The following is a 27,196-nucleotide window of genomic DNA, read 5'->3' as shown; positions in this document are numbered from 1 at the left end:
TAATGAATGTACAAGTAGATTATTATCGACCGTTGGCAATTTAAATATTTGTAATACTCGTAATAAGCTTTTGACACTTCGCTAATTTTCATCACATCTCTAAAGTTGTATTTCAATTTATAGCGAGTGAATGAAATCAAAGTAATGAGAATTACTTTAATCCTGGCGATTTATTACATATTTCAAACTTTGTCCGTTACTAATTTGAATAATGTCAATACCAAAAAAAAAATTGTTTTTTTATGGGACGTATTTTATTTCCAAGTAAAATAATGTTTTTTTGTTTTTAAACTTTTGTTTTCATTTGGAAATTTAGTGGTGGTTGCTTTACTCTAATCAAACTTTTGCCGTAATACGCATTTGGAGCATTCAACTTTTCAAACAACTTTCTTTTTTACTTCCGTTACTTACATACGTACATTTTATTATTGGTATCTAATAAAAAGAGTTATTTTGTGATATGTTTTAAAAAGACAACAAGAAATGTATTGAATTAGTACAATAATATAATTTACACATAATATTTGTACATATATTCTTTTAATTTGATACGCTTTCAAATTTAATGAAAAAATACGCTGCTGTCGTTACCTCAAATCCGTCCCCTACCCATAAGACTATATGAGAATAGGTCTCGCGGTTAATAGTCTAATGTTAAATTGAATATGTCACTATATGTCAAAATACACTAGTTATTTTACAATAGTGTAGCACTTAATATTCGGTGTACCGAATTTTGTTGTATTATGCATTTTGTCAATATTCCGTTCGCCCAATACAAAACAATTATTCACTTTGGCTTTTCCAAAGGACTAAATTCTACCTACCGGTCAGACTACAAGTGTACAACTAACCTACCTCACAAGTGGACCTCAAAAGGAAAAATATCGAAATAAAGGAGTGGTTTTGAAAAGCCTTTCTATACTAATCATTTGTGTATTTACATAACGTATCTGCCAATTGCTTGTTACTATCCGTTTTCTAAATCTATTCGATCTTTAAATGTAATTTTGTTGTCCGGATGCAATATCAAAGTTTTCAAACTGGTTCCCAACACCCAGTGGTCTTGGAAAACAGGTTCCCTACATAAATCAATTAATTATAGAGAAATTTGAATGCAAGTTATACGTCGAATTCCTATCTATCTACTAGTGAACTAAGTAAAACTCATTAAAATCAGGTCATGTTTGCCTCTTGCTATTTGGCTTGATATTGTGGTTAGTCGTTCTGCTCCGGTGGCGTTTCACCAAAGCAGAGACGAGAGTCAGAGTCCCGGTCATTCCTGTAACTGATTTCGACTACCTCCTCCTCGCCCTGTAAAGTCTAAACTCACTGAGCTATCGTCCTATATACCATGCTCTCCCCTACTCCTTACTGACTATTTTATCCGGATCTGGATTGCGAAGTCTTCTAAAATTATCACAAGAAGTTGGCATTCGTGTGTTCAATGGCGCTTTGTCGGCGTCACATGTAGGAGGGCGAGGACTTGCGGGATCGCGAGCGCGGCTTCGAAGGACTCTTGAGGCTGTGGCGCGAGCTGCTGCGCGGCTTGAATCCCCGATCGTTCCACGGCTCTGAGACACGTCCAAACCAATGTATCAAATCCATAACCTCTAGCTGAAAGGGTAACAGCGTGGTCAAATATCGTTGGGTATAGCCGACATAAGTATACGCTCACCTGAAGTGTCTGGGGCAATTCCTTGAACATTTCACACTTGGTCAGTTGCGCATGTTGCGAGAGAAAAGAAAGACATTTCGACTTCAGAGCAGTGGCCATATAGCGATCCGCAATGCCCAGAAGGCAGACCACGGATTCCTCGTCAATTAAAGAGTATAGGGTGTTTTCGCACAATTCCTGTTTGTTTTGTGTAGATTAGTTGTAGCTTGATTGCAACGTACCGATCTCACCTTAAGATCATCTATGGAGTAACGATCTGCCAAGAGCATTAGCTCGCACACCTGCTCGGCGCCCACTGTTCGATCGATGGGAGCACCGTAGAGGTAGAGGAGCAGGCGTCGAAAGATTACGGGAGAGGTGTCTGTGATGATGACCTTTCGATTGATGGACTCCTGCATGCCCGACATCAGGGCCTTTTTGAACCACTCGCAGCGAGCGGCAACGATCACCCGATGCGCCTTGAAGCTGTGCACCTGAAGGACCTTCGCTGCCGACTCCCCACTGGCGGTCTCTGTCTTCCCAGCAGCAAAGGTGTGCACCTCGAACTCCATGTCGGCCAGCTGGGTGGAGTGCAGCAGACGCAGGGCGTTCTTCGAGAGATTGCTACTGGCCGCAATAGGTGGCTCACACAGGTGGCGAATGAGATTCAACTTGGGGTGTACAGCAAATCGTTAGTTAGATACAAGCTTAAGCAACAAACAAATTACCTTAATGCTATTATAATCGTAGTATTGTTTGCGATCCAAATAGATCGCCTCCTTATCGCAAAGCCCCTGATTTAGGTTGTTCTCGTGATCAGCCATTTTTAAATTGCTAGACAGCCCACTGGAGCCTTCCAGCAATCCCAGCTCAATTACGGACTGAGTGAATTCCTGTTTTCGCACCAGCGAACATATCTGGCTAATAGCATCCCGCAGGGCATCCTTGTGATCCAGTAGTTTTGCAATGACGCCATTCTGTGGGTAATACACGGTAGGAACATCCAGGATAACGAATAGCTCAATCACTTACTATCTGACTGGTGGCCAGCTTGAAGCAAAACTTGAACTCCTTCCAACCCAATTTGTCGTCGAGTCGATCGGATAGGTTCTCCACTATGAAGATGTAAGCGGGAATGTCCATGATCAGTTGTTCGAGGTTCTGGTTGATTGTGCTACTTTTGCTCAAAAAATCCATTTCGCAGAAGGTGCTCCTGCAGGAGTAAAAGTGAATGATGATGGCCTCCGATGATTAAACGATAGTAACTCACTTTTTGTCCTTGATTATTTCAAGGGCCGCCACAATACGGCCGTAGATGTCGCGCATTTTTCGCACTTCGTACATGTAGAGAACGAATTTCAGGTCATTCTCCGCCGAACTCAGGCGCTGTTTGTCCGTGAGATTGTCATAGAGCGTTAGACCCACGGGAGCACCGCGACGAGGTCGTGGCGAGGGTTCGCCTCCATCCGAGATCTGCAATTGCATGACAATCGCATCGTCTGCCTGCTGTTCTTGTAGGGGGAGATCCAAGTGGGAACACTTCAGGTCCTACAAATTAAGAAGTAGTTTATACCCAGGTGATAGGCCCCTAAAACCCTTAACAATTCTATCCCCAACTCACCTTACACATGATTTCCAGTGAGTTTTTGATTTCCTCTATCACAGCGGTCAGTACAAATAAGGTTGATTCGATCTGTAGGATAAGGTAGATCAGTTTTCATAATTCCATTACAATCACTGGAGTGCTCTCACTTCAGGTACAAGATAATTCACCAATTCGGCTTTTTCGTCGACACTTAGACCGACAAAGACTCCCAGTACGTTCCGTAGCAGCTGTTGAACTTGCGACATGAAAATTGGGATGCGGGTTCGTATGTACTTGACAATTTCGTTCTTTTGATATCGCGTCATGTGTGTGGCATCCGTAATGAAAATGTTACAGAACTGAAGCACCTTGGCGCAGCCTGCAGGGATAATTAGTCCTATCTAGATCTTGTCCTGCAATCTGAAAACAGCCCACTGAACTTACCAATGGCACATTCGCGCAAGGCATCCTGAAATGTTGCATAGAGCTGCGTTGGATCGCGGGTAATATTTCCGGGATTTAAGCACTGTATAACCCTGTTGAGAATGCCGTGCAGATCCATAGTAACGTTGACCACAACTGAAAGTTATCGGCAAGGATTTGGGCCAGTTTATATAGTAAGGTAATACAGTTGATGGCCTGTAATACTCACATTTTTTGAGTCTCAATAGTCGCAGGTACTTGCGAGTCGGCTCCACTAGTTTGGTCAGCGACGGCTGGGATTCGGCAAAGCCGATTAGCTTCTCGCACACGTCCTCGTCGAGGTCCGGGAGCAGTGACTCCGTGTACAGCCAGTGTAGGATGGGGCCCAGGAGGAAGGTGGGCAGGTTGCACAGGACGCCGACGGGCGTGAGGGGCGACGACGGCGGCGTGTCCATGGAGCTGGGGAAGGGCGAGGGACTGCGTGCGCGGTACGGCGACAGCGGTGGCCTCCGGATGCTGCAGATGGCCAGTCCAGCGGTCGGTGGCAGGGGTGTGGGTGTGGGCTGCAGCATCAGGTCCTGGCAAAAGTTGAAAATGTTCTTGCAATGCGACTGTGACGTTTCCAGATGCGAATCGGAATGCGAGGTGGGCGGCAGGCGGTACATCCCGCCACCGCCACATTCTAGGCTCAACAGATTCGTGGTCCTGACCACCGACGCCTCCGAGTCCCCGGCATTGCCATTGCTCAAGCAGTTGAAGCTGCTGCTAAACTGATGCATTCGCTGGACGCCCAAGCCGGACGACGGCATCGCCTGGAAGTCACAGGGCGGTTGCAAATAAATGGGCGAGAGATTCAACCGCGGCAGGGACTTGTCATGGCCGTCATCGTTGGCCGGTGCCACGGAAATCCTTATCGGATTCGGGGTGTTTGGGCCACTGTGGCAGGTCCTGGTCGGACGAACGGTCGCCGAAGGCGGGGCACTGTTCACGCACATGCTGCAATCGAACCCGTTGAGCCGCAGTATGGAGGCATGCAGGGCGTACTCCAGTCCGCCGGAGCTCTTTACCACCACGTCGCTGAAGTAGGACTCCTGCAGGGCCTCGCCGAAGCTCAGTTGCTTCTCCTGGCCAGCAGCCTGGCCATCCTGCAGGCGCTTGCACTCGACGGCATACCAGTTCTCGCAGCTCAGCACCAGTGTATCAGTCGGCGTTAGCGTGTTGGTCTGCGAAAGGGTGAGACAGATTGGAGTCCCGAAGGAGATCTACCGCTCAAGGATACTCACGCTAAACTCAATGCTGTGGCCGGCAAAGGCTCCGAAAACGAGGCGAGGATTGATCTCATGGACGTCGAAGGTCTCGCAACTGAAGAGTACGCTGGCCGATTCGCAGAAGGAGCCGCAGTCTTTGGACTCGGGCAGCGGACTGACCAGGTCATTGTACCAGGTAATGTCGCTGGTATCGTCCAATCGGAATTTAATGCTAGGAAGTGGGGTGGGGGTGGAGGTTAGCAGGTGTGTGTGCGTTGCATGTTTTTGGGATGACCACTTACCCCTCCAAGCCGGACAGCTCCCGCTTTCCCTCGAAGGTGCAGCACACAATCTGGGAACACGGAAGATGGTCGAGTGTGTGTGTGGAGATAGAACAGGGTGGGTGTCAGGAAGTAACTCACCTCCCAGGTGCCCAGGAACGTGTGCACCAGTGCCATGGCTTCCTCCGTTTTCAGTGACCTGGTAGTTGCCTAATCCCGAGTAGAGCCATGTATCCTGGCCGAGTGGGCGAGTGTTTGTGAGTGGGTGAGTGTGTGTTCGTGTGCTTTTGTGGGTTGTTGAGCGGCTGATGTTTTCCTAGCACCTGCGAGTCACTGGGCCAGCTGTGAACCAGGAGTGACCAATTTCCATGCTCCACCCGATCCGACAAGGAGTTGCGTCCACTTTTTTTCCTGCCTCTAGAAAGGACCTCTTCTGGATACGGATATCGATGTGCGAGTGTTGTGCATGTGTATGTATTTGTTGTTGCCAATGACTGTAACTGCGCTGCCGCTGTTGCTGCTGTTGCTGCCTCCGCTCCTCTGCCGCTCTGCAGCTCTGCAAGGATTCCAATTCCAGCGAGTCGAGGTCCGAGTCCGAGTCCGAGTCCGAATCGAGTCCGAGTCCTCGCTCGCTGCGAATCGCTCTCGCTCCTCCGGCTGTTCTCACATCCTGACGTCCAACCAACGAGCTTTGCAGCAGCTGACAAAGCTTCAGCGGAAAAGCTTTGGGAAAAGCGGAAAATGTACGTGGGTGGGTGGATTGGCCACCCACGTCCGAACACTAACTCTTCCATGGAATCTTTGGCCAAACAACACGCACGAGTCTTATGACGTTGGACAGGAAACTCACTGGCTGTTATCCATTGACGTAACTGAGTTCACCACAACATTTGATACGGAAAACTTGGGTTTCTTCTTTGGATAGAGCTTATATCACTAAATAGAACATTATAACCGAACTTTGAGCTTAGCAAGCAAATAGACATTGATTTATAATACACTTGCAATTAACGAAATCCTTTAGAGGGCAAAGGATATAGTAGACATTTATTTATTTAAGCTTCCCAAGCTAAAGGTCTAAATCAGCTTAAGTGCTTTTAATATATGTGCAATTTTGAAGATTATTGACTGTAATAAGTAATTTTAAAGCCTAAATTATTTCCCAGCTTCTAAAATTTCACTAATTTATCTTGAAAGTTATAATCCATATTTTAATCATTCCCAATTTAGGTTCTCTTATGTTATTAAATGTAAAATTTATTTTATTTTCAAGTACAATAACAACATTTAATTTGGCGGTTTCGTTTAAAATAACAGTATTTGTTTTAACTACTTCTCAAGCTCGAATAAATAAATGGAAAATTAACACTGAACGATCAATAAAAAACGTTGGCTTTTAAATTGGAATCACCATAAACATTTTTATAAAAACCCGATTATCATTCATTTATATAAGTTGTATCACTGTAATGTTGCCATGGAAAAGAGCATTATTTAGTTTATCAGTTTTTTTTTTACAATTATTAATCAATTTGTTCAAGAGAAATTTAAAATTGAAAATTTAAGGCATAAGCTAATCGAGTCGAGAGTCTTTAAACAAATTGGTAATTGGAATATTTTTAATAAATTTAATGGAAAGATAAAGTTTAAATAGTACCAAAATAAGTGGAAATCGTTCATGTTTAATATGGCTGAACATCAAGTTCTTGTGATTTTGTTTGGTTGGCTCTTCTGACGAGGAGACTAGAAGTCCAGAAACGCTTTCATTGCACACTGGCTGGTAAGCTGATCGAACTGTCTGTCCTCGTATACGCGGACTCCATCTCTGGCTATAATGTCTTGGGCAGAAAGCTGCAGGGAATTGGAATGGTAGAGGGGATTATCATCCTAGTGGGTTGAGAAAGCGAAACTCACGCTAAGCAGCTGTTTGGAGCTCAGGTTGTAGCCCTTGTAGAGGGCAATCCTTTGGAGCGCCATCACACTCCGGATTCGCTGTCGCGGCTCGATGGTCAGCAGCTTGCGCAGCACATCCTTTCCTTCGTGGGAGAGGTCCTTCACCTCGTCTGGCAGGAAGTCCTCGCTGTCACTGTCACTGTCCTGCAGACAACCATTGATTTGGGCAAAGGAGGGGGCATTGGACAAGCCGTCCTCCGGTTCCAGACTTTCCCGGCGACGCAGAAGGTGGCGTTTAATGTTGGGGGACTGAAATAGAGAATAATGGTAGGAATTCACATCGGCATAAGGTTTTTAAGGTATACTTTTATGCGGCTCTGGTGAATAGTCAAGTCACAAACCTTCGTTTAAGAAGCCCCTTGCGAATGTATCCCTAAATATAAAGGTATACAACTAATAGACCGAAGATCGGAAACATCTGGCATGTATTAAATCCCTGGATACACACGGCATTAAAGCGATGAGCCACCTCTGTTTGTTTTCACCGCATGTCAGTTATTCTAAAAAATAATAATTAGCGTCCGGTGACAACACGACCAACCGAACAATGCTAATGGTGGCGCCCTGAATCATATCTAAATAACCAAACAATTCGGAACAGACGCATGAACACGCAAATACGCAAATCACAAACGTCAGCTCATTGACAGAGCCAACCGCACATGGTCTGAGTTTTTTTGCCATGGAACTCAATAAGCTAGAATAAACAGAAACTGGACACGACACCCAGTATACCCTTGTATATTAGTTACTTTCCAGTGGGCTTTATAAATTCTTGATGAAGGTAATTTAAATACTTGTACAAAATAGCTATAACTATCGATTTCATAAGTCACCAAAAGAAACAAAAATAATATATTCATTATATTATTAAAATATAATTGCCTTGTATATTTTTGAATCCAAATTAAGGCAATACCAATTACTCACATTATCTTATCCCATTTAGGTTTAATTTAATCAGATTACAAAAGTTAGTATATTCTGCCATTAAAAGCTGGTTATAATATTTTTATCAATTTTTCGTACGTTTAAATGCAATATTAAAATGACAAGAAATGTAGCGAAAATGCACCCAATATAAAACCTAACATGTAGATCCAGCTTAATATAAATTAAATGCTAATACTAAATATTTAAAAAACCTAAGATGGTATGTGTAGAACATTAACGCAAGTTACTTATCTGCACAGCAAAACAATAAATATTCGGGTTCACCAAAACATAACTTAACTTGAAAAATAAAACATCAACTTTTACATATTGGACAATCTGGTTTCGATATATAAACAGAAAAGGCACGTATTTGTCACCATTCTGAGAAACTAATGAAAGAATCGGGGTCACCAATAAGTATGCCTAGCTGATCATAGCTCTTTAAGCCTAGAAAAATGAATGTTAAGCATTCCGCTATGAGCACTATATATTTGCATATAATAATATATTTCTTGTGGACCAATGTTACTGATGACTAAAAAATAACTATAGTATACTCAAGAATCACATAACAATAAACTTTTTAGTTTGGCGCCCCATAAGAGAGATCAGAATCACTTCAATTCAGTCAATGCATGCAATGAGTCGGCAAAAGAGCTGCAATTACAGTGATTACGAAAATATCCATGGCGGTCGGAAATCTGGATACCCAACTTGGATATTGGATAAGAGCCATATTATGGATGCCTATGTCTTAGATCGACTCTGCTCAACTAATCCGGCAAAGCTCAGCTCGGCTATACGAACGCTAATGCATGCAAATTGGATTCAATTAGCGGCCGACTACTTTTAAAATAGAAATAGACAATTTTTGTTGAGTTGATGTTGCTGATGCTGGACTTATTGTCGTTGTCGCTATGGAGAGTGCTGTAATACTCGCACTCTCACTTGTCGAGTATGTTTTTAGTTCTTCCTTTTAGTTTTCAAATGGGAATAATGCGGGAAAGTGGGAGGACTGATATGGGAGATCGACGGGCAAATACTTATCAAAGCACCAAACGAGAAAAGTACAAGCAAATCGCTTGAAAATCCAAGTAGATCATGGAAGTCTCGAGATTATCTCTCATTAAGAAGATATTTTTTTAAACTGTTTTCTGACATGTTCTAGGTTTTTCACTGGTTTCGGTATAAAGTTTTTTGGTTGGTTCTTAAACCTCATAGTCAAAGCGTGAAAGATTTCTATGGTTGGAATTTTAGTTAGAAAACACGGTATGGGCCACTTCGATAAGACACATATAGTCGCTAAATCCACAGCAACTCCCCATTGAATAGAACAGCAAAATTCATGCAAATCTAATTTGACAAACGCAATTGTCATGTAAAAGCCACTTACTGACACTGACTAGCTGCTAATTACAGCGGCTGCACTTGAATACTCGTACATGTGTGATGGGATGATGATGGGAATGGGGATGGGGATGGGGATTTGGATGGTGGTGGAGGGCTAGGTGATGCGACTGAGGATGGGGATGGCCCAAGTCCGAGTCCGAGCAATGCACGCACTTGAACTTAACTTGCACTGCGCTTGTCGAAGTGGGTGTCTCTCAGGCATGACCCAAAAATGTGGCATTTATGTGGCATGCTTGTAGACTGACACTTTCACGGCGGCGCAAAAAAAAAAAAAAAAAGAACAGGTGGCATTCGGGAAATGTCAGCGAATGCCCCTTAGTCATCTAGATCCATTCCGGATTCAAGGTGATTGCCTGAGCACATAGTACACACGATTATAAAGCGTATATCAGTCGCAAAAGTTCATCGCTGCCATACAGGGAAACCACTCGGTTAGGATGCAGTGAACGCTGGCTGGCCTAATGCCCAGAGATTTCGAAAGGTTTGACCTGCATTTGGAGCAACAAATTAAGCTTAATCAATGCGGCTGCGGCCGCCAACTGACAAACAACGAAAAGTTGACAAAGTGAAACAGTTTGGGTTGTGCTTAGAAAAATTAAATTAAATCAGAGACGAGTGTGGTGAGAAGGGAGGAGCGGAGCGGAGCGAGGCGAAGAGGTAATGATCATCGGTACAGGGACTGCGAATACGACTGCGATGGCCATGCCACCTTCCTGGTTCGTTGATTCGAAAACAAGTTGCGAAATGAGACGAGCGCTCCACTGATTCTGCTCTGGTTCCCGCAGACGCTGGCCAATTCTGCCCAGTCCATATTATATCTGTTTTATCGCTGACAATGTGACGCATGGTAATAGTAATTGCCGGCACGTGAGCCGGATTGACCGCCAGAAGGGACTGTCACTCCACTCGGAACAACACACAAAAGAATTCAAATCCCTTTCAAATGCCCATCCAGAGGTGTTACTTTAATTTTTATTGTTCCCAACTTATATTTGCTATTATGAATATCTGTCTATGTGGCGTTTCAAGTTCTAAAATTACTTTATATTATTATTAGAGCACTGGTACAAATATCTGACATTTTAGAATGCTTAAATCAAGCTTAATCAAGCATCAAAATATGTCTTTTAATGCATTCTGTTCTGTGTTGAGTAAACTTTGAACTTGATTTGTAACATATAGGAAATACCTGACTTAGAGTTATACATTCCTATTCTCTAAAAGCAGGTCAATAAAACCTTCTCACAAAAACCAAAATAATTCCGAATTATTAACACCTAACTATAACTAGTATTTGATATTAATATGAACACCGTTTCATTCTCTCTGTGTAGGCAAATAGTTTCGATTTGATTTCTGCGTTTGATTTGGCTAACTAGACCATAGAATCATGAGTTCTGTTGGCCCTGGCCCAGTCATGGGTTGCTGGAATCCATCTTTCGTTTGAACTATCATAGGTCATCAACCGAATACCTCCTCCAGCCGCCAGTTGGATGGTTTGATGGTTTGATGGTTGGCCAATTATCGTCGCGACAAAGTTTAGTGCGAGCAAAAAACTTGATAGTGATTATTATTTTTATATTTCCTAGAATTAATGTCTAGAGATAATTGTCTTAATCGACCGTACATCGCATCTTGCGCAGTCAGCCAAATAAAAAAAAAAGAAGAAAGAAAAGAGCAAGAGATTGACAAAACAAAGTGCGCAGCAGTAGAAGAAACCGAAAACAATCTGCAAGATATAATTTCAGATGACCACTGCGGTTTTGTGATGAGCCCCTATGCCCCTAAACAAACGCGGCAGGAAGTGCTCTGGGATCTGGCCAATATGAGTTGGCTTCAAATCCATTCGATGGCCCAAAGTCTATTCAGCCATCGACTGGCCATCAATATGTTTCAAGCCATTTATTTAAATGCATGTTTAATATATGCAGATGCACATGCACATCCAAAGTAGCTAAAGGTTTCTTTGATCGCCTCCAGAACCCGCGCTACCACATGACCATAATGGGCTGGGCCCTTTTCAATTACAGTCATTAAAATGCGTGTCTACTTTAATTACAAATTTCAAAACAGAAAAGGCGAACATCGCCGAGGTGGAGGATAAAAGTGCGCATAGATTTCGCAGTTCCCCCGGGGGAATAAGTAGGGAATGAAAATGGGAATGGGTAAGGGAAAGGGATGGGTTGGAATCGCCACTGTCATTGTCCACCGGTTGGCAAGCGCTGGACAGGCGGCGTATTATGCGACAATGACCTCTTTTCCGTGCTTAGGACATTCAAGGCCAATAACAAAGAGTTATGTATCCATGAGATACTCGTACAAAGGCGACGCTGCCGCTGCTTCACTATTTCACTGCTGATCGCAGGTCTAGTACTGGTATTGGGACCAAAAAGAGGCACGAGTATGTATGTGGCTCGTTCGTGGATGCGGCATGCAGCACTGGGTTTTTTGCAGAAAACACTGGGCAACAAGGTGTCTCAAGTTCGAAGTTTCTCTGGTACTAAGTCCAGCTAAAAGTGAGTTCACCAAAGTGTATTTCAATGAACTGTTCTTTCCCAAAGACTCGAAAACACTTTAATACCAAAAAAAAAAACCCATGTTGACCTGTGTAATTACCTTTCAGGATGATAATGATAATGATGATGATAATGCTCCTGCCTCGATCTATGCTAGCTCTTCTCCCTTTCGCTTTTGTGTTGACGACCAGGACAATGTTGATTGCAACGCATGTGCATTTTATATTATATGATAGCAGACCAGTATAGCGTGGCGATTCCCCGCACCAAAGCAAAACCCAAGCCCAAACCCAAACCCGAACCCACTCCATCTGCAGCCACATCCACATCCACATCCAAGTTGGCAAGCCAACGAGAAGTCGTGTCCGCGGCGCACAAATTTATTGCTTTAGTTGTGCAGCCTGCAGAAAATCTACGTCCAGAGGCTCCCTTTTGCGGGCTTCGCAAATATTTATGCAAGTCAAGAGCATAAAAATGTCGCAAGAAAATGAGCAGACCAGTGCAACCATTAACTGACCACTTGGCCCAGCAGGCAAGTGCTGCTTGTCCTCCATGTCGCTGCATTCAACCCCCCCCCCCCTCTCCTGTTTATTCAGTATAAGTCTCCTCTGCGATCGCGACACGCGAGGATCGGCGACCAGCTCTCAAAGCAATCCCAACCCATTTGCGGGCCAATTTTCCACCATCGACCAGCTCAACGCCAAAAAGTTGCATTTGATTTGGCGTTGGAATGGGTATGGGTATGGGTATTGGCTTGGATGAAGGTTTCTACTGAGGATGCCCTACCGAAACCTGTTTAAGGGGTATTATCATTTCAGACATGCGGTTTAAAGCTGCCTTAGCCATTTATTTAAGGACCTCTCTAGCCTTAAAAGGTTGCCTTCTATACACTTTACCTGCCAGAGGAAAAGTATATTCAATTTTATTTTACATCTGCCAAAAGAACGATGGTTTGAAATTCAAATAAATATTTATTTTAAAAGTTAATGGCATACATCGAACGATAAAAAGGAATGGGGAATTAATGTAAGTATAGACAATCGAAATTGCTAACATATGCAAGGGTATACGAGTTTCGGCTTACCATCTTTATTTTCTCATTTGTTTTATTGGCATTGCCTACTTTGGCTGGGACTCAGTGGTCCAAGTCCCTCCAGGTTTTCTTCTAACTTGGTTGCACTCCAGCAGGGCGTGGTTTTTTTTAGATCGAGCAATTAAATGGCTAGTGGGGGATCTTCTGCTAAGTGTGTAAATAGTGGGACTATAAATATCCAAGGACTTAGACGAGTTTAGCTGCCGAATTTTTCAAAATAAATAAAAAACAATGAAACTAATTGAAATTTGCAATTAAATGAAGATCCGGTTTTAAAAGACGTTAGGTTTATCTTAGGAGCACTGTAGCCCCCACAACCATTAGAATACGTCATCTTTTTCCATGAACACATAGTTCACATAGGCTGAGTTGTTGTTTCTCAGCCGTTCATCCATGGAAATCATTGAGCAACTTAATAATTGCAATTATGCATGATTTTACTAAACGTAAATATCTAAAGATTATGAGATTTATTTTTCGTGACGAGATCTACAGCGCCGTCGATCGACCTTCAAAATTAGCAAACGACTGCTGGTGGTGGTGGTGGGTCATAACGGTTTTCGGGTTCTGGGTATTTAGGCTATCGGTTTGCACAAATTGCACACGTTCTTACTTAAGTAGGTACCCGACGACGGTACCGATCCTGCCTAAATATAGACACGGAACAGGTAGACCGAACAGTCCGATAATCCATAGGCCCATAAAACCAAAAAGACCGAACCCAAACGGGTCGTAAATAAACAGATGGGTCGCGTCCAAACATTTTCGACAGCGGACCTAAAGTGGCTTTCCCTTCGCCTATCTTTTTCATCTCCGTAACTATCTCGCAACCATTAGTAGTATCATGCCCATTCTCAATCGCAGTGTTTCCAAATTCAATCAGAGCACGTTTAACTAAGAGCTCTCCCAGAACTTTTCCGCTAAACGATTGTCTGACCTTAGAGACGTCGACGCAGTCGTATCTTCTATAGAGCATGGGTTGTACATGGGTACACCCAAAGAAAAACTGACATGAGTTCAGGTTCAATATGATAAAATATCTATTAAAAAAAACATAAAAATGAAATTGAAATATTGAGGTCATCCGATATGAAATGATCTCTTAAATTAAAACCGATATGAAATGATCTCTTAAGATTAAAACTTTATGTAAATATCTATTCAGATGAAAACTATTTTAATGATTCATTAAATAAAAAATCTATTGTATTTGATACATTAAGATATAATATGATAGGACTTAAATGATATTATTTGATTTTTTAGGTAATGATCAAAAATTAGTTGGAAACACATCGTCTTTTCTTTTGCTTAAATATCTTGGTGACTGTTTCATTCTAAGTTGCTCCAAATTGGGACTAGTCGAAAATGCGATGGATGTGTATTTTGTAAGCGACAACAATTGATAGCCCCCACGCCCGCGTTTTGTACCGCTTTCTGCTTTCTGATTTCTGATTTCTAATTTCTAATCTCTGGCAGGGAGTGGAACTTTCCACGGGACACGCAGCTATATCTATCCTTTTGGTGCTACGAAGTATATCTGGTTGCAGTCTATAAAAAGAATCTGCAGGCCTGTTCGGGGGGGGCTCTGCCCAAAGGCATTTATCATTCTAAGATAATCAACGATCGGAAACCCCCTGCTTTGATTATGTTAATGATGTTCCTCGGCCGGATCGAATGCAGAAGAGGGACTTGGCCTGGTCCTCGGCACAGGCTAAGTCCGTCTTTGGATCGATTGCAAAAGTTCTTGGCGTTGGCGATGGTGATGGTGGTGGTGGTGGTGGTGGAACTAGCAGATAGGTAGGCATGTTGGCCTGGCCTGGGCCAAGTCGATACCGGTTTTTTGCCAACTCCTCTGCCGCCCCGACAAACTCACATCCCCTCCCCCTTCATTCAACCCCCCCTCGCCAATTGCAATGAACCACAATTAAGCATTTTTCTTTGGCCCTGGCTGATTGCTGATATTATCGTTCCAACTGCATTTGAAAATCGTGCTGCGTTTAATGACGCTTATGGCAATCGATCAGCAGCGATCCTGGCCAGTTCTTGGTTTGGTTGGGGTTATAAATAGATATCCATGGGTCTGCGGTCTGCACAAGTCTGGAAGACTTACAAATTGCATTCGCTTTAAAAATAGACAGCGCTTGTGAACAATTTGCTGTCTATTTATGGAGAAAGGGTTCTGTCAGCCGGCTTAGAACGTTGCGTTGACTAAAAATATCCATGTCCCGGGATCCTGCGGGGCACGCTCACGTACGCGCATTCCCCATCCGCTGATTCCTCTGCTGCGGATTCTGCTTCTGCTGCTGCCGTTGCTGCTGCGGATTCTGCTGCTGCTGCTGTTGCTGTTGCTGCGACGTTCGTGCCTAGCACGCTGTCTATGGTTATACCGCTCTGCCGACGCCGACGTCGGGCGTCGGGCATCGGGCGTTCGTGATCCGGCGCCGAGTGTATATAAACGCCCCGGCGCGCTGGCATCCACTCAAAGTGTTTCTTGAAACTGACCGGTGAGAACACGCGGCAGGCCAGGCCAGCAGCGCAGTGGATTAAGAATACCATAACCATAATAATAAGACTCCATATCCATATTTTTTTTTAAAACCCCATTTTTTTTTCACTTTGTGCGTGTGTTGCAGGGCGCGAAACGAAATCCTAGAATATTCCCGAAAAAGCCAAAAGCGTAAAACGATAACAATAAGTGTATCTGTGTGATACGCAGTGCAAATACAGTTTGTTTAAACCGACGATTTAGCTGCTTCAATCTAAGGTGAGTGGTGGCCAAGGCCAAGGTATCTGGGTATCTGGGGTATCGGGGTGATATCCTTAAAACAAGGGGCCCAGCCTGCCTTATCTGCATCTGTGGCCCATCCCTTAGACACACTGCATCCAAAATGCCGGGGCAAAACAGACACCCGGTTCGGGTTTCGCAAATCCAGCAGCATTTCTTAACGAGTTTCGATTGCCAAGTCTTGGCGGGACCTAAATGCAGTTTTTGGCCAACAAGAGCTGCTCGTAAATTATAAAGATCGTATCTTGGCTCGGGGACCCGGCTTCTCGACCAACAGCTAAAGTTACGTAACACCCACGAAATTATGCATGTGGCCAGTGCAATAGTAACATAGTTGGCAGCAAAACAATAGGTTACTCAGGCATAGATTTAAATAAATATACATGTATGTAGATGGTAGATGGTGATATTATTATTTTTGGGGCTCAAGAACCCCATATTTCTATTCTGGGAATCCAGTTACCGTTAGGTCCAAGCTTGTGTTAAATAAATTAGGGTTTATCGATGGCCATTAAACGGCCGAATTAATTAGCATAGGGAAATAGCCAGATGGCCGTTTCAAGAGCTCAAATTTGCAAGTCAGCCGAGCCGTCGTTGTTATCAGATGGACCGAGTTGGCCACTGAAAACTTAAGTGATCATCAGCGTTTAAGTGCCGCCACATTTGAATAATTAAGTGCCGCGAATGTGGGCCACTTGGCAGGGAGAAAAGGAGGAGGCGCCAGGCCAGGACGGGCATCGCAGGGTCTACGAACTGCGGCGACAGCCAATTCAATTCAGAGGTAGAATTTCATTTAATCGAATTACAAAAGAGCCAAACGCAGCGTAATTCCGCGGAAGACGAAACGATGATTGGGGAATTACCACGGGAATAGAAAGTCCAGCTGAAAATCTCAGTGAGGGTCATATTGTGAGGCGGCAAGTTGAGGTTGCTTTATGGGTTCCACCACATCCCACCACTCCCACACTAATTCGAGTCCATCCTGTTGTTCTGGTGTCCCGTTGCAGAATGAAGTGCCAGTTGCTTTTCGTGGCCACCGTGTGCCTGGCCAGCGTTTGGGCGCTGCCAGTGCCCGACGAGGAGGTGGCCATCCAGCCGGATAGCGGCTCCAAGGCCGAGTTGCTGACCAAGACCGTGCTGACCACGGCCGCCGAGCCCGCCCCCTCGAAGACCGAGCCGGAGAAGCTGGCGGAGCCCAAGATCGAGGCCAAGGCCGTCCCCGCCCCCGTTCCCGCCGCCGCTCAAGAGACCGCCGCTCCCGTCGCTCCGCTGACCACTGAGCCGGCCAAGGAGATCACCAGCGTGGAGCTCAAGTCGAGTGCGCCGGACGTAGAGACCGCCCCAGCCATTCCGGAGAAGAAGACCCTGCCCGAGGAGGCCAAGCCCGCCGCCCAGGAGATCCCCGTGGAAGCCGAGAAGAAGCAGGAGAAGACGGCCCGCACGGAGGCGGAGCCCAGCGAGGTGCAGCCCCAGGCAACCAAGGCCATTGAACTGGCTCCCGAGGCCCCAGCCGCCAATGCCGAGGTGCAGAAGCAGGTGGTCGACGAGGTGAAGTCCCAGGAGCCCAAGATTGACGCCAAGTCCGCCGAGGAGCCAGCGATTCCCGCCGAAGTGCCCGCCGCCAAGGAGACAGCCGCCCCCGAGCAGCCCGCCCGCCAGGAGAGGATCAACGAAATCGAGCAGAAGGAGGCCAAGAAGGAGACTACCCCGGAGGAGCCCGCCAAGGCCGCCGAAGCCGCACCCACCGCCGTCCCGGAGCCGGCCAAGTCGGAGACCAACATCCAGGTGATTGCCCCCGAGAAGAAGTCCATTGAGTCCGCCCCTGCTGTTGGTTCTACTGGTGCTGCTGCTTCTCCCGCCGCCCAGGCTGCCCAGGCCAAGTCGGGTGAGGCCCCCAAGCCCGTGGACCAGCAGAAGAACACCGAGACCGTCGCCGAGGCCGCTCCCGTCCTGAAGACCAATGCCCCACTGGCCCCTGCCGGCGCCACCAAGGTGACGGAGCCCGTCAAGGAGCAGGAGAAGGAGAAGGAGCAGCCAGCCACCGATAACGCCGCCAAGTCCTTGCCCGAGCAGAAGAAGGCGGAGGAGGCAGCAGCACCAGCAGCACCAGTGGCAGCCGGAGCTCCGGAGCCAGCCGCTGCCGTGCCCGAGGCCAAGAAGATCGATGAAGAACCAGTTGCCGAGCAGAAGAGCCCGGAAACCCTTGCCGAGCCCAATGCCCAAGCTAAACCGGCCGAGCCAAAAAAGTCGTCGGAAGAGAAGTCGGACAAGTCCGACTCCAAGGTCGATGACTCCTCGGAGTCCAAGGAGTCGGAGGAGAGCAGCGAATCGAAGGAGAACTAGGGATAGTAAGAGCTTTACACCTTCCACCTTGCCTTGCCTTCCCCCACCAGCAACACCAGCACCACTAGCACCACTAGCACCACTGGCACCACCAGAACCCCTCCAGACCATCGCAATCGCACCACTGCTACGCATTGGCAGCGTCTTAATATTACGATCGTAGTTAGTGGTATCCTTAGTTGTAAATGGAGCAGAACAAAATGACACAACGCAGAAATGACACAACCATGAATATGAAGGGAGGAGCTGAAGATGGCGCCCGGAACAATAGAACCAAGTGGATCGAAAGGGACCCACGCGTAGGCATAACAATTCAACACACACAAACAGGACAAACCGCTAAGATGGCATAAAGTAATACTTATAATTATAATTTAATTAATGTAATTTTAATTAAATCTTAGTCATTGCAAGACAACAACCCTGCAACCGCATCAACACCACTCAACCCCCTCCCCCCCACTCCCAACCCTTCACAATCCCAGACCAGCCTGTCCAACTGTCCTTCTTAAATAATCCCTGAACGAAGCCAGCACTCGAGTATCGCCTTCGATACATTATAAATGAAAATCCTTTTTTTTTATTTGAGTTCTAACATAATGAAACTACATTTAATAACGATAGTGTTATAACGTATATATGAGAAGAAGTATATATGATTTTATATAGACTGAGAAAATTCTTAAATAAAAATCGAAAAACTAAAATTCAGCATGTGTGAATACTTTCTTGGGGATCACATCATCCAAAAATAACTTGCAAAATCGATTAAACGGGTATGGGATCTCGGCTTGGGGATTCGGAAAAGACAGAAGACTTAATATAATAATAGTCTATAGTCTATATATAAAAATATTCAGGAAAAACAGAATATTGGAAATAGGAATCTACATATATCTGTTGTGAAAAATGTATAGTAACTTAGCAATTGAGAGCAGTTGGACCGATTTTGATTAAATTTGTCCAGTTGTTCGCAATTTTCAGGAGACCTTTTTTACAAAGAACAAAGAAAACCCCTCGCGGACTAAAGGACATAAAATCATTGAAAGATGACTTTGCCAACAACCTAAAGCAAACAAATCTAAATGTAAAATCCAAGTAGACAGTACTAGAGTGGACAATACTTGGTTATACAGCTGGAATGGCTAGTCCAATTTTCTGGCACCCCAGCTTGGATGTAGAGCTTCATTGTGGACCGGCCAATACCGAGTATTCCCCATAGATGCAGTGTACATGCAGTGCAAACCAGTTTCAGATCTACTTAGCTATAGCGTCGGAAATCAAATGCGAGTGCCGAGATGGCGTATGCTCGCATTCTGAACGGTTATTACCGATTGAATTACCGACTAGACTACCGGCTTTGGTCGCTTACCTTCTGCGTCAGCATCTGACAGGCAATAACGCCCAAGGCCCACCAGTCCACTGCATGGCCATAAGGTTCGCCGCACAGAATCTCCGGGGCTGAAACGAGACGAGAGGGGGAGAACGTTTTACCCACCCGCAAACAAATGGTGAAGAGGCAGTAGTGATGGCACTATTCTCAGAATGGTTGCTTCGGCGGGCCGAATCCGGATGATACGGACATACGGATAGGAGGTGTAGTATAAATAGTTCAAATCTATACTTTTGTATGGCGGACGACTTGGGAACTTGGAACGATACATGGCTGGTCGAAATGATTTGATGGTTTATTGGAGATAATGCTCGAAAGGCCAATTACATTTCTACTTTGAACGTGTGCTTCAAAGGATTTATTCTGCTTAATTCGATTTTACAATATTAGTTAAGTCGTAAAGTACATTTATCGATTACTTTTATAGCTTGGACATACAGGTAAACATTGATTTACATACATACACATCTATATATTGGATCTCTATGGATACATAGAGTCGGTACTATCGTTTAAGCACTACAAGTACAATCACAATCTTTTATACATACATCTCTACCGCTTCACCGCTACTTGCCTCGATCTCAAGATTAGATGGGTTCTGAATTCGTTATGGGTTTTCTCCTTTTTCTCTCACACACCGCATATTTTCTTAGCTTTCATCATTCTCATTATCTACACTGGCGATTAGGATAGAATTAACACGATATATTTGCTCTGCTGACAGGTAATTGCTTGCTAGTGGAGCTCAAAGCTTGGTTTTGAACGTTTTGCATGGATAATCGATAGCATTCAGCGTATGCCGCACCTAGCATAGTTACACATGGAGGCTACTGCTCTGATGCTGGCCTGGAGCAAGGGAGGTTTGGTGGGGTTTCAATTGGTAGCCTAAAATGTCGAACTCCCATGCGCTCTGTGTGCATCTCCCATTGTCTATACACGGCTATCTACACATCTCGTCGTCTTGCTCTTTTGCCTGAAATAAATGAACTCTTTAAATCCTGCGTTGGACAAGACGTCCAGGAGTAACTCATATCATGCTCGTGATGGTCACTAAAATCTATTGTAAACTAAAGCAATAACAACTAAATGTATTAAGGCAGAAAAAACAAAATAAAAGCCTATATAAAAAACGTTCTAGTTCAGCAGGGACATGCCATAAATTTATGACTACTCGGTATTTTATCTTATCACCCTCGTAAATGATAAATAAATCGACCAAGAAACACTAAGCTGCAGTACATACAGTATGCAAAAACGGTTGAAAAACAAAAAAAAAGAAAACATAAATAAATTAACTCGATGTCTGGACAGCCGCATAGTGATTGGCATTTCCACACAAAGGTGGTGACAGGATCACGATCCGCCAGCCCGTCACATTGCGAGCGTCTCTTTGATGATCTTTTTCATGGCATTACCCATGGACGGAGCAGCCGAGCCCGAAGTGGAGTAGTCGAACTTAAACAGATACGGCTGCACGTCTGGAAAGGATGTGTCGAAGATCAGGTCCAGTTCGGTCTGGCTGGGCGTCTTGGGCACGTAGTCGTGCCGGTTCATCAGCTCGGTGATGTATATGACCTTTTCGGTTAGGAGATCGGAGACATTCTCGCGGCACAGCTGCCGCTCGTCCTCGTTCTCGTGCTTGATCAGGTCCAGGTGCACCGTCCACACCTCCCACGGGATCGACTCCTGCGGAAAGGGCCAGCGGTTCTTCTTTTTCTCGAAGAACTCCAGGCTAATCTGGCCGGAGCCGCAGCTTTCGTTGGAGCGCAGCTTCTCGCTGAACGAGTTGATGGCCCGCTTCACCTTGTGCGTCAGACTGTCCGAAGTGCAGCACACGTAGGTGAAGTCAATGAAGTTGCAATCGACGTCCGTGTAGCCGACCGTACCGATCGAGTACTGGGCGTCGCCCGTGTACATGTACTTGCCCAGGCAGCGGTGGAAGAGGACGGTGTGAAAGATGGTGGCCACCGCCTCGTCCACCTGACGACCCTCCATGGTCAGATCGAAGACCTGCGAACGCGCGTTCATCGCGATAACTTCTTTCGGCTTGAGATGGAAAATGGATTTGGTTTTGGGGTTGGGTTTGTGTGATCTGGTTATGTACAGTGTAAGTTCGGTATTGTGACTCCGTTCCTCCTTTGGTTTCCCTTGCTCCCTTTCCGACCTGCCTACTTTGTTATGCCTCTTTAGTCTAATCTGATTTATCTTTCCTTTTCCTTTCTAGTTTACTGTTTTTCAATGCTCACAGTTGCATTTGTAGTTAAATAACCTTTCTCTTTTTAAATGTACATAGTTTTATAACTTAAGTGGTAGTATCCTAGCGTTAAGAGGAGGTTATGTGTGCTCTACTTTCTATACTGCTCTGTTCCCTTTGCTTCTAAGTTGCTTTTCTGGGCTTTCTTTTGGAAATGCCTTTGAACGATTTGGATTGCGATGGATCGGCGCGCCGCTTAACAGCTAGTTCTATTATTTAAGTGTTTGTTATGTTTAAGTTGGATTAGATCGTACCCATGTATTTGAAAGTGCCACACATGGTGCGCGTGTTGGCCCCCAGTTTGAGCCACTTGCTAAGGCCGAAGTCGGTAAGCTTTATGTGAAACTGCTGCGTTAGCAGGATGTTCTCCGGCTTGGCATCGCGATAGATAATACCGGCGTTGTGAAGAAAATCTGTACAAAAATAAAACGCAAACCGAGAAAGTGAGTTTTGGTAATATTATCAATGAATGCCTGTGCCAACTCACCCAGAGCAAGTGCTATTTCGCCAATGTACAATCGAACCAGATCAATGGAGAAGTGGGTTATTTTTGAGAACAACTCGCCGTTGGGTACGTACTCTGATACTGCAAAGGATTGAAATGTTAAGTAAAGATTCGGAATAGTCAATATTATTCCCTCTCAAACGTACGAATATGTAGATTGTGGCGGTTTTGCCACAGATCAATTTGCTTCACGATAAACGGATGATGACCGCAGACCTTCTGAATGTCTGCCTCGTCCTTTATCTGCCGCACGCTGTTGTCCTCGATAAGCTGCAACGAACATAGAAATGTTACTAAATACCCGCTAGTAGCATAATCTATCTTTTAACAACCTTTGATTTCTTTAGCACTTTCAGGGCGTAGCACAGACTGTTGTCGCTTTTACTGCACACCTTAAAGACCACGCCGAAGGCTCCTTTGGCCACCAGATGCTCAATGTGGTACAGATCGTTCCGGCTGGACTCCTTGAAGTGCGAGTTGAAGATTGAGTTGGTCAGAGGCCGGTGCCACTGTGTCTTGCTTCTGCGAGAGCCATGAAGCGAGGTCAAGCTGCAAAAATCGGAGTCTTATTTATAATGGCCATGCAAGAGCAGGTTAACGAAATTATACCTCTTTCGCGTGGCTTTGTTCCGGTGACGAAATGAGTTCCGGGCCCCGGAGAAGCTCCAATTGAGTCGTCCCCCGCTTAGGCTGCCAAGACTCCAAGTGGAAAGCTGCTGAAACAAGGCAGATTATTAGGACTTGGAATAGGTGTTGTTCTTCTGTTCAAGCGAACGAATGTGTGCACATATGTGTGTATTACAAACTGAACACGCGGAGCGGACTATCTGCTAAGCGGCCGAAGCCAACAAAACGGCCTGAATACGGTTTATTACGGCTTACCTGCGTCGTTTTCGACGGTTACCCGACTCGATTTCGCCGGGAAATTCAGCCAACGAGTTCGCAGAACTATCTATCTGTCTATCTATCTGACTACGAATTTCTACGGAGGCGTAGAGGCGGATCTGCGATGTTCGCTGGGCGACGACACGTGCGCTATGGCCTGTGAATATTTGCAAACAAATAACGCCATCGATGATCGAACAGCTGGGATCGGATCGCAAAAGAGAGCGAGAGAGCAAATCGAAATCAGCCCATACAGTCGTGACAACTAAAAGTGGCAGGCAAGGTACAAATATTTTGAGACTTCTTTTCTATTCTTTCAATTTACTCAAAAAGAAAGTGCAGAATTCTATACACATCTGGTTTACCATTTTATGGAAAATAATAAACTTTTATTATTTAAATGATTTAGCACAAACCATATTTCTGAAAATTGCTTAGGTAGTAAGATAAAGCTAAGTCAGGTATTTTCTAGCCAGGTATTTTTTGTTGTTGATTTGTAGATATGTAGTCTTTAAGATTTCTAATATTAACCAAATAACACTAATTCAAAAAGATGTTTTGCAAGTTGAGTTTTAGAGTTTTTTTGTTCTATTTGTGGTTGTTTGTTTGAGGGACTTATACCAATATTTTTGACCACGACTGTGCCCAGTATTTCTTTGCTTGAGGGTCACCATTCCGTATGATTACACACACGCACACGGAACCCGCGCGTATGTGCAGATGATAGCTCTTTGGATCTGGATCTCCATGTGGGCTACACGACCCAAAGATTCAGATGCTGGAGGAGCACGCGGGAGGGCGGATTCGATAGCGCCTCTCGTTTGTAATGTGTGTTATGTACGGGGCGCCAGAATTTGCGCAGCGGGAGGCTCAATTGGCATGGCCATGAAACTATGAAACCCGTACGCGAATGCGGAAATACTCGGCGCATTTGAAAAGTGCGGAAAAGACCGCCCACACACGTGCTGTTTTTTGGGGGGGTGATAGAAGGAGTGTCAGGGGTCAAAAGCCGCGTCGTAATTGGATGGGGAAAATGCGAACTTAACGCCCAATGACGCAGTATTTATTCGTGATGACAAGGGGAAAACATGGCCAACACTATTGCCCCGATATATGTACTAATGTATGTAGGTGCCTTATCAGCCTGTCCTATATACGCCACCCACTCCACCCCATGTCTCGTTACTCCTTACCTGCTGCGTTGGTAGTGGCTGCTGCTGCTGATCCGGCTGCGATTGCTCCTCGTCTGGCGGGGAATGGCTTGGAATGGGGGGGATTTGTTGCTCCTGCTGCTGTTCCGCCTCCTCCTGGTGATCGGCGGTGGCGCCTAGTTGCGCTGCTGCTCCTTGGGGCCACTGCGATGTCCTTCTGCTTCTGCTCGCATTCCGCGGTTGCGAGTTGCCCATCAAAAGCTCCACTCGTTCCAATCAATTCCCGTTGTTTCGCCTGTTTGTTGTTTGTTGTTTACGCACACACACACCGCACCGCCACACACCACACTCTCGATCCACTGGAATTGCGCAATCACCGTGTGTGTGGTTGACTGCGTGTGTGAATAAAAGCAATAAAAGCGCGCACTTCTTTGCCGAAAGTGAAAAATCTAATATAAATATTTGGTAGCTGGCTCTATTCCGCTGTTTTCTTGTTCGATATGTTACGCTTTGTTGTTGTTGGCGGGTGCGAATGAGGTAGCAGTGTAGTGTTTAATAACACCAAATGTTATCGTTATCGTTATGTCATCGTTCAGGGCTGCCACGATAGTACAGACATCCATCCCCAACAAGCACTAAAGTTTTCTACTTTTCCAACACTAAAACGCCTGCGCTTGTAAAATTTTATTTTGTTACAAACGGAGTAGGAATTAGTCTCCAGTCCGTACTTAAATATAAGAATTTATAGCCACACTGCGTTGATCAGAAGGGGCGATTCAGTAAAAGAAGGAAAATATGGACATCGAGCTGAGTCTGGACGAGATCATAGAGCGAAAGCGCGGCCACGGCGGCCGTCCTCCCATTGACAAGAAGTTGTAAGTCCCAAAAGCAATAGAGCGTCCAAAAAATGGCGTTGCACTACATGCGTTTTCCGTTGCAGCAATGCCAACTACACTAAGCCGCGCGGTGTACTCAACAAGCCCGCTTTCAAGGCAGGAGGAGGAGGTGGCTCCCAGTCAGATCCGCCGGCACAGCGGTCCTTCGATGCCCGGAACAAAATCATCCAGAAAACACGTGCCAAGATAGCCGACGCCCGGGATCTACTCAACCAGAGTAGGCGCGAGTCGGGCTTCGATGCCCGCCAGCTGCTTCTGGATCGTAAGAAGGGTCGTCCGCTGGGTCCCACCACAAGTGCCGACGGGGAGCCAATGCCCACGTCGCGCCACGCCCGCGGATCGGTGCACATGGGACACTTTGGGCAGCGCACCATCACCATGTCGAACCGCCCAGGCGGCACTATCCAGGCGGAGTGGGACTCGGACGAGGAGCTCGTGGGTCTAGGTGGTGGTGGTGGTGGCATTGCGGGCGTTGATATTGTACACAAACCAACGGGACTGCGTCGCCAATACAATTCCAGACCCAACCAACCGGGCAAACCGTTCGGTCCACGTGGCTACGTTGACCATGATAATATGCAGGACCTCGAAGATGGTAAGCCGGTAGATTCCGAGCAGTTCTGGTCACTGGAGTAGTTTTGATACGAAATTCTACTCTGGTAGCGACCAAAACTGATCGGTGCCTCCACCAGTTCTTCTTTTACAACTCTATCTTTTTTCAGAGGAAATCACGCGCACCCTGCACTTTGGCCACTACACCAGCCAGCCACTGCCGCCGCGCTACACCTTTGGTGGCTTCGACCTCAATCGCGACGACGATGTGGAGATGTCTACGGCTCCGCTCAAGAACAACATAGCCAGCGATCCATTTTCCATATACGAGGTGGCCCGCAATCGCATCGAGCGTCCATCACTGCCCACCCCGCTGGTGGTTGGGCGCACGGACACTAGCGAGAAGCTCTTTGAGCGCCGTCAGCGCAACATGGTAAACACCAACAATTTGCCGGAATCTCTGCGGGCTCGTCTGTTTGGCGGTGAGCCGGATCGTCGCGTATCTCATGGGATCTATGCCAACGAGAACAGAGGAGGTGGTGGTGGTGTTGGAGGCGGCGGCGGCGCTGGTGGTGCACTTTCGATGGCCCACCCGATGACTATGCGCCGTTCGCCACCCACACTGCCCCTGGGGGCATCGAACAGCAAGGCCGGGTATCGGCTGTTGGTGAGCAATCTGCATGCTAACGTGACCACTGCCGATATACGCGAGCTCTTTAGCGATATCGGACCGATGTACGATGCCCATGTAGTGCGCCCGGGCACCGCCGAGGTCATTTACAAGTCCCTGGAACATGCTGAAATGGCCGTGGATGCGTACCACCAACGCGAGTTCGATGACCAGCCAATGCACTGTGTGCTGGTCAATCCACACTCCTCCCACCGCTCGGCGCACTCCGCCAGGTGAGTTCAGTTGCCCAAGCGTCACCACTGGGGTCTGTTTAACAAAGTTATCTTCCGTAGCTCTCGCACCGTGACCACCAACTCGTCCGGCGTGGAGGTGGACATCGATGCGCTCCACTCGGTGCTATTCCGGGACCACTAGGCATTGCCCGCGGACACTGGCAACTAGGCAATTTTCCAGCTACATTATTCGTCATCTCCTTAGTATTAAGGCCAACAATTTAAACTTTAGGCGCGCTTGACCCATACGAATCAGTCCACCCGGCGTTTGTTTAGTAAACTAGCGAGTTAAAACCATGTGTTTTTTTTGCTTCGAGGTGATCCATCCATGTTGATGATCCTCGGTCAACTTCAAAATGAATTGAAAAGAAAACAACAATCCAGAAATATAAATGTTTTCTTTGATTTGACACAATGTCATC

The 27,196-nt window shown here is 45.8% G+C and overlaps 5 protein-coding genes across 8 annotated transcripts; 2 read left to right on the top strand and 3 right to left on the bottom strand.

The window, feature by feature from the left end:
- Positions 1-459: 459 nt before the first annotated feature.
- Positions 460-5,830, bottom strand: LOC108049867. 2 transcript variants are annotated; one of them, XM_017131241.1, is made up of 13 exons: positions 5,335-5,830; positions 5,215-5,264; positions 4,949-5,144; positions 3,895-4,888; positions 3,687-3,821; positions 3,410-3,621; positions 3,279-3,350; positions 2,928-3,205; positions 2,690-2,870; positions 2,386-2,634; positions 1,909-2,328; positions 1,679-1,855; positions 460-1,617 (listed from the first exon to the last, which is right to left on the bottom strand). In XM_017131241.1, the coding sequence occupies exons 1-13, from the start codon at positions 5,368-5,370 to the stop codon at positions 1,465-1,467; spliced, it is 3,153 nt and encodes a 1,050-aa protein (XP_016986730.1). In that variant the 5' UTR covers positions 5,371-5,830; the 3' UTR covers positions 460-1,464. The 2 variants fall into 2 exon arrangements, with proteins under 2 accessions (XP_016986730.1, XP_016986731.1); XM_017131242.1 differs by lacking the exons at positions 460-1,617; positions 1,679-1,855; positions 1,909-2,328; positions 2,386-2,634; positions 2,690-2,870 and having other exon boundaries at positions 3,140-3,205; positions 3,284-3,350.
- Positions 5,831-6,429: 599 nt separating this feature from the next.
- LOC108049878 (serine/threonine-protein kinase S6KL) lies at positions 6,430-24,966 on the bottom strand. Of its 3 annotated transcripts, none has more exons than XM_017131259.2 (9): positions 24,466-24,966; positions 22,997-23,103; positions 22,720-22,936; positions 22,534-22,657; positions 22,370-22,468; positions 22,137-22,295; positions 19,605-19,693; positions 7,108-7,395; positions 6,430-7,044 (listed from the first exon to the last, which is right to left on the bottom strand). In XM_017131259.2, exons 1-9 carry the CDS (start codon positions 24,676-24,678, stop codon positions 6,937-6,939), a joined length of 1,404 nt encoding a protein of 467 aa, XP_016986748.1. In that variant the 5' UTR covers positions 24,679-24,966; the 3' UTR covers positions 6,430-6,936. The 3 variants fall into 3 exon arrangements, with proteins under 3 accessions (XP_016986748.1, XP_016986749.1, XP_016986750.1); XM_017131260.2 differs by having other exon boundaries at positions 22,997-23,100; positions 24,466-24,965; XM_017131261.2 differs by lacking the exons at positions 6,430-7,044; positions 7,108-7,395; positions 19,605-19,693 and adding an exon at positions 19,949-20,601 and having other exon boundaries at positions 24,466-24,965.
- LOC108049879 (protein bangles and beads) lies at positions 15,570-18,939 on the top strand. The gene is made up of 3 exons (XM_017131263.2): positions 15,570-15,608; positions 15,738-15,868; positions 16,897-18,939. The coding sequence occupies exon 3, from the start codon at positions 16,898-16,900 to the stop codon at positions 18,230-18,232; it is 1,335 nt and encodes a 444-aa protein (XP_016986752.1). The 5' UTR covers positions 15,570-15,608; positions 15,738-15,868; position 16,897; the 3' UTR covers positions 18,233-18,939.
- LOC108049880 (autophagy-related protein 101) lies at positions 19,949-22,130 on the bottom strand. Its single transcript, XM_017131264.1, has one exon. It carries the CDS (start codon positions 21,654-21,656, stop codon positions 21,000-21,002), a length of 657 nt encoding a protein of 218 aa, XP_016986753.1. The 5' UTR covers positions 21,657-22,130; the 3' UTR covers positions 19,949-20,999.
- Positions 24,967-25,071: 105 nt separating the features above from the next.
- On the top strand, positions 25,072-27,167 carry LOC108049877. The gene is made up of 4 exons (XM_017131258.2): positions 25,072-25,298; positions 25,364-25,914; positions 26,042-26,774; positions 26,835-27,167. The coding sequence occupies exons 1-4, from the start codon at positions 25,219-25,221 to the stop codon at positions 26,914-26,916; spliced, it is 1,446 nt and encodes a 481-aa protein (XP_016986747.1). The 5' UTR covers positions 25,072-25,218; the 3' UTR covers positions 26,917-27,167.
- Positions 27,168-27,196: the final 29 nt, after the last annotated feature.

The sequence above is a fragment of the Drosophila rhopaloa genome, unplaced genomic scaffold (genome assembly GCF_018152115.1).
Source record: "Drosophila rhopaloa isolate 14029-0021.01 unplaced genomic scaffold, ASM1815211v1 contig_3, whole genome shotgun sequence".
Lineage (NCBI taxonomy): Eukaryota > Metazoa > Arthropoda > Insecta > Diptera > Drosophilidae > Drosophila > Drosophila rhopaloa.
Note: the sequence above shows the minus strand (reverse complement) of the source record. Positions and strands in the feature narration are given on the sequence as shown.

What these genes read in the sequence shown, in the direction of transcription:
- LOC108049877 (XM_017131258.2), top strand. Translation starts at nt 25,219, where the DNA reads ATGGACATCGAGCTGAGTCTGGACGAGATCATAGAGCGAAAGCGCGGC. An exon ending in TATGCAGGACCTCGAAGATG is followed by an intron (nt 25,915 to 26,041) that starts GTAAGCCGGTAG and finishes ATCTTTTTTCAG; the next exon opens with AGGAAATCACGCGCACCCTG. An exon ending in CGCTCGGCGCACTCCGCCAG is followed by an intron (nt 26,775 to 26,834) that starts GTGAGTTCAGTT and finishes TATCTTCCGTAG; the next exon opens with CTCTCGCACCGTGACCACCA.
- LOC108049880 (XM_017131264.1), bottom strand. Translation starts at nt 21,656, where the DNA reads ATGAACGCGCGTTCGCAGGTCTTCGATCTGACCATGGAGGGTCGTCAG.
- LOC108049867 (XM_017131241.1), bottom strand. Translation starts at nt 5,370, where the DNA reads ATGGCACTGGTGCACACGTTCCTGGGCACCTGGGAG. An exon ending in GCCACAGCATTGAGTTTAGC is followed by an intron (nt 4,889 to 4,948) that starts GTGAGTATCCTT and finishes ACCCTTTCGCAG; the next exon opens with ACCAACACGCTAACGCCGAC. An exon ending in ACGATTATAATAGCATTAAG is followed by an intron (nt 2,329 to 2,385) that starts GTAATTTGTTTG and finishes GTACACCCCAAG; the next exon opens with TTGAATCTCATTCGCCACCT.
- LOC108049879 (XM_017131263.2), top strand. Translation starts at nt 16,898, where the DNA reads ATGAAGTGCCAGTTGCTTTTCGTGGCCACCGTGTGCCTGGCCAGCGTT.
- LOC108049878 (XM_017131259.2), bottom strand. Translation starts at nt 24,678, where the DNA reads ATGGGCAACTCGCAACCGCGGAATGCGAGCAGAAGCAGAAGGACATCG. An exon ending in AGCCACTACCAACGCAGCAG is followed by an intron (nt 23,104 to 24,465) that starts GTAAGGAGTAAC and finishes GCCTTGTTTCAG; the next exon opens with CAGCTTTCCACTTGGAGTCT. An exon ending in CCGCCACAATCTACATATTC is followed by an intron (nt 22,469 to 22,533) that starts GTACGTTTGAGA and finishes AATCCTTTGCAG; the next exon opens with TATCAGAGTACGTACCCAAC.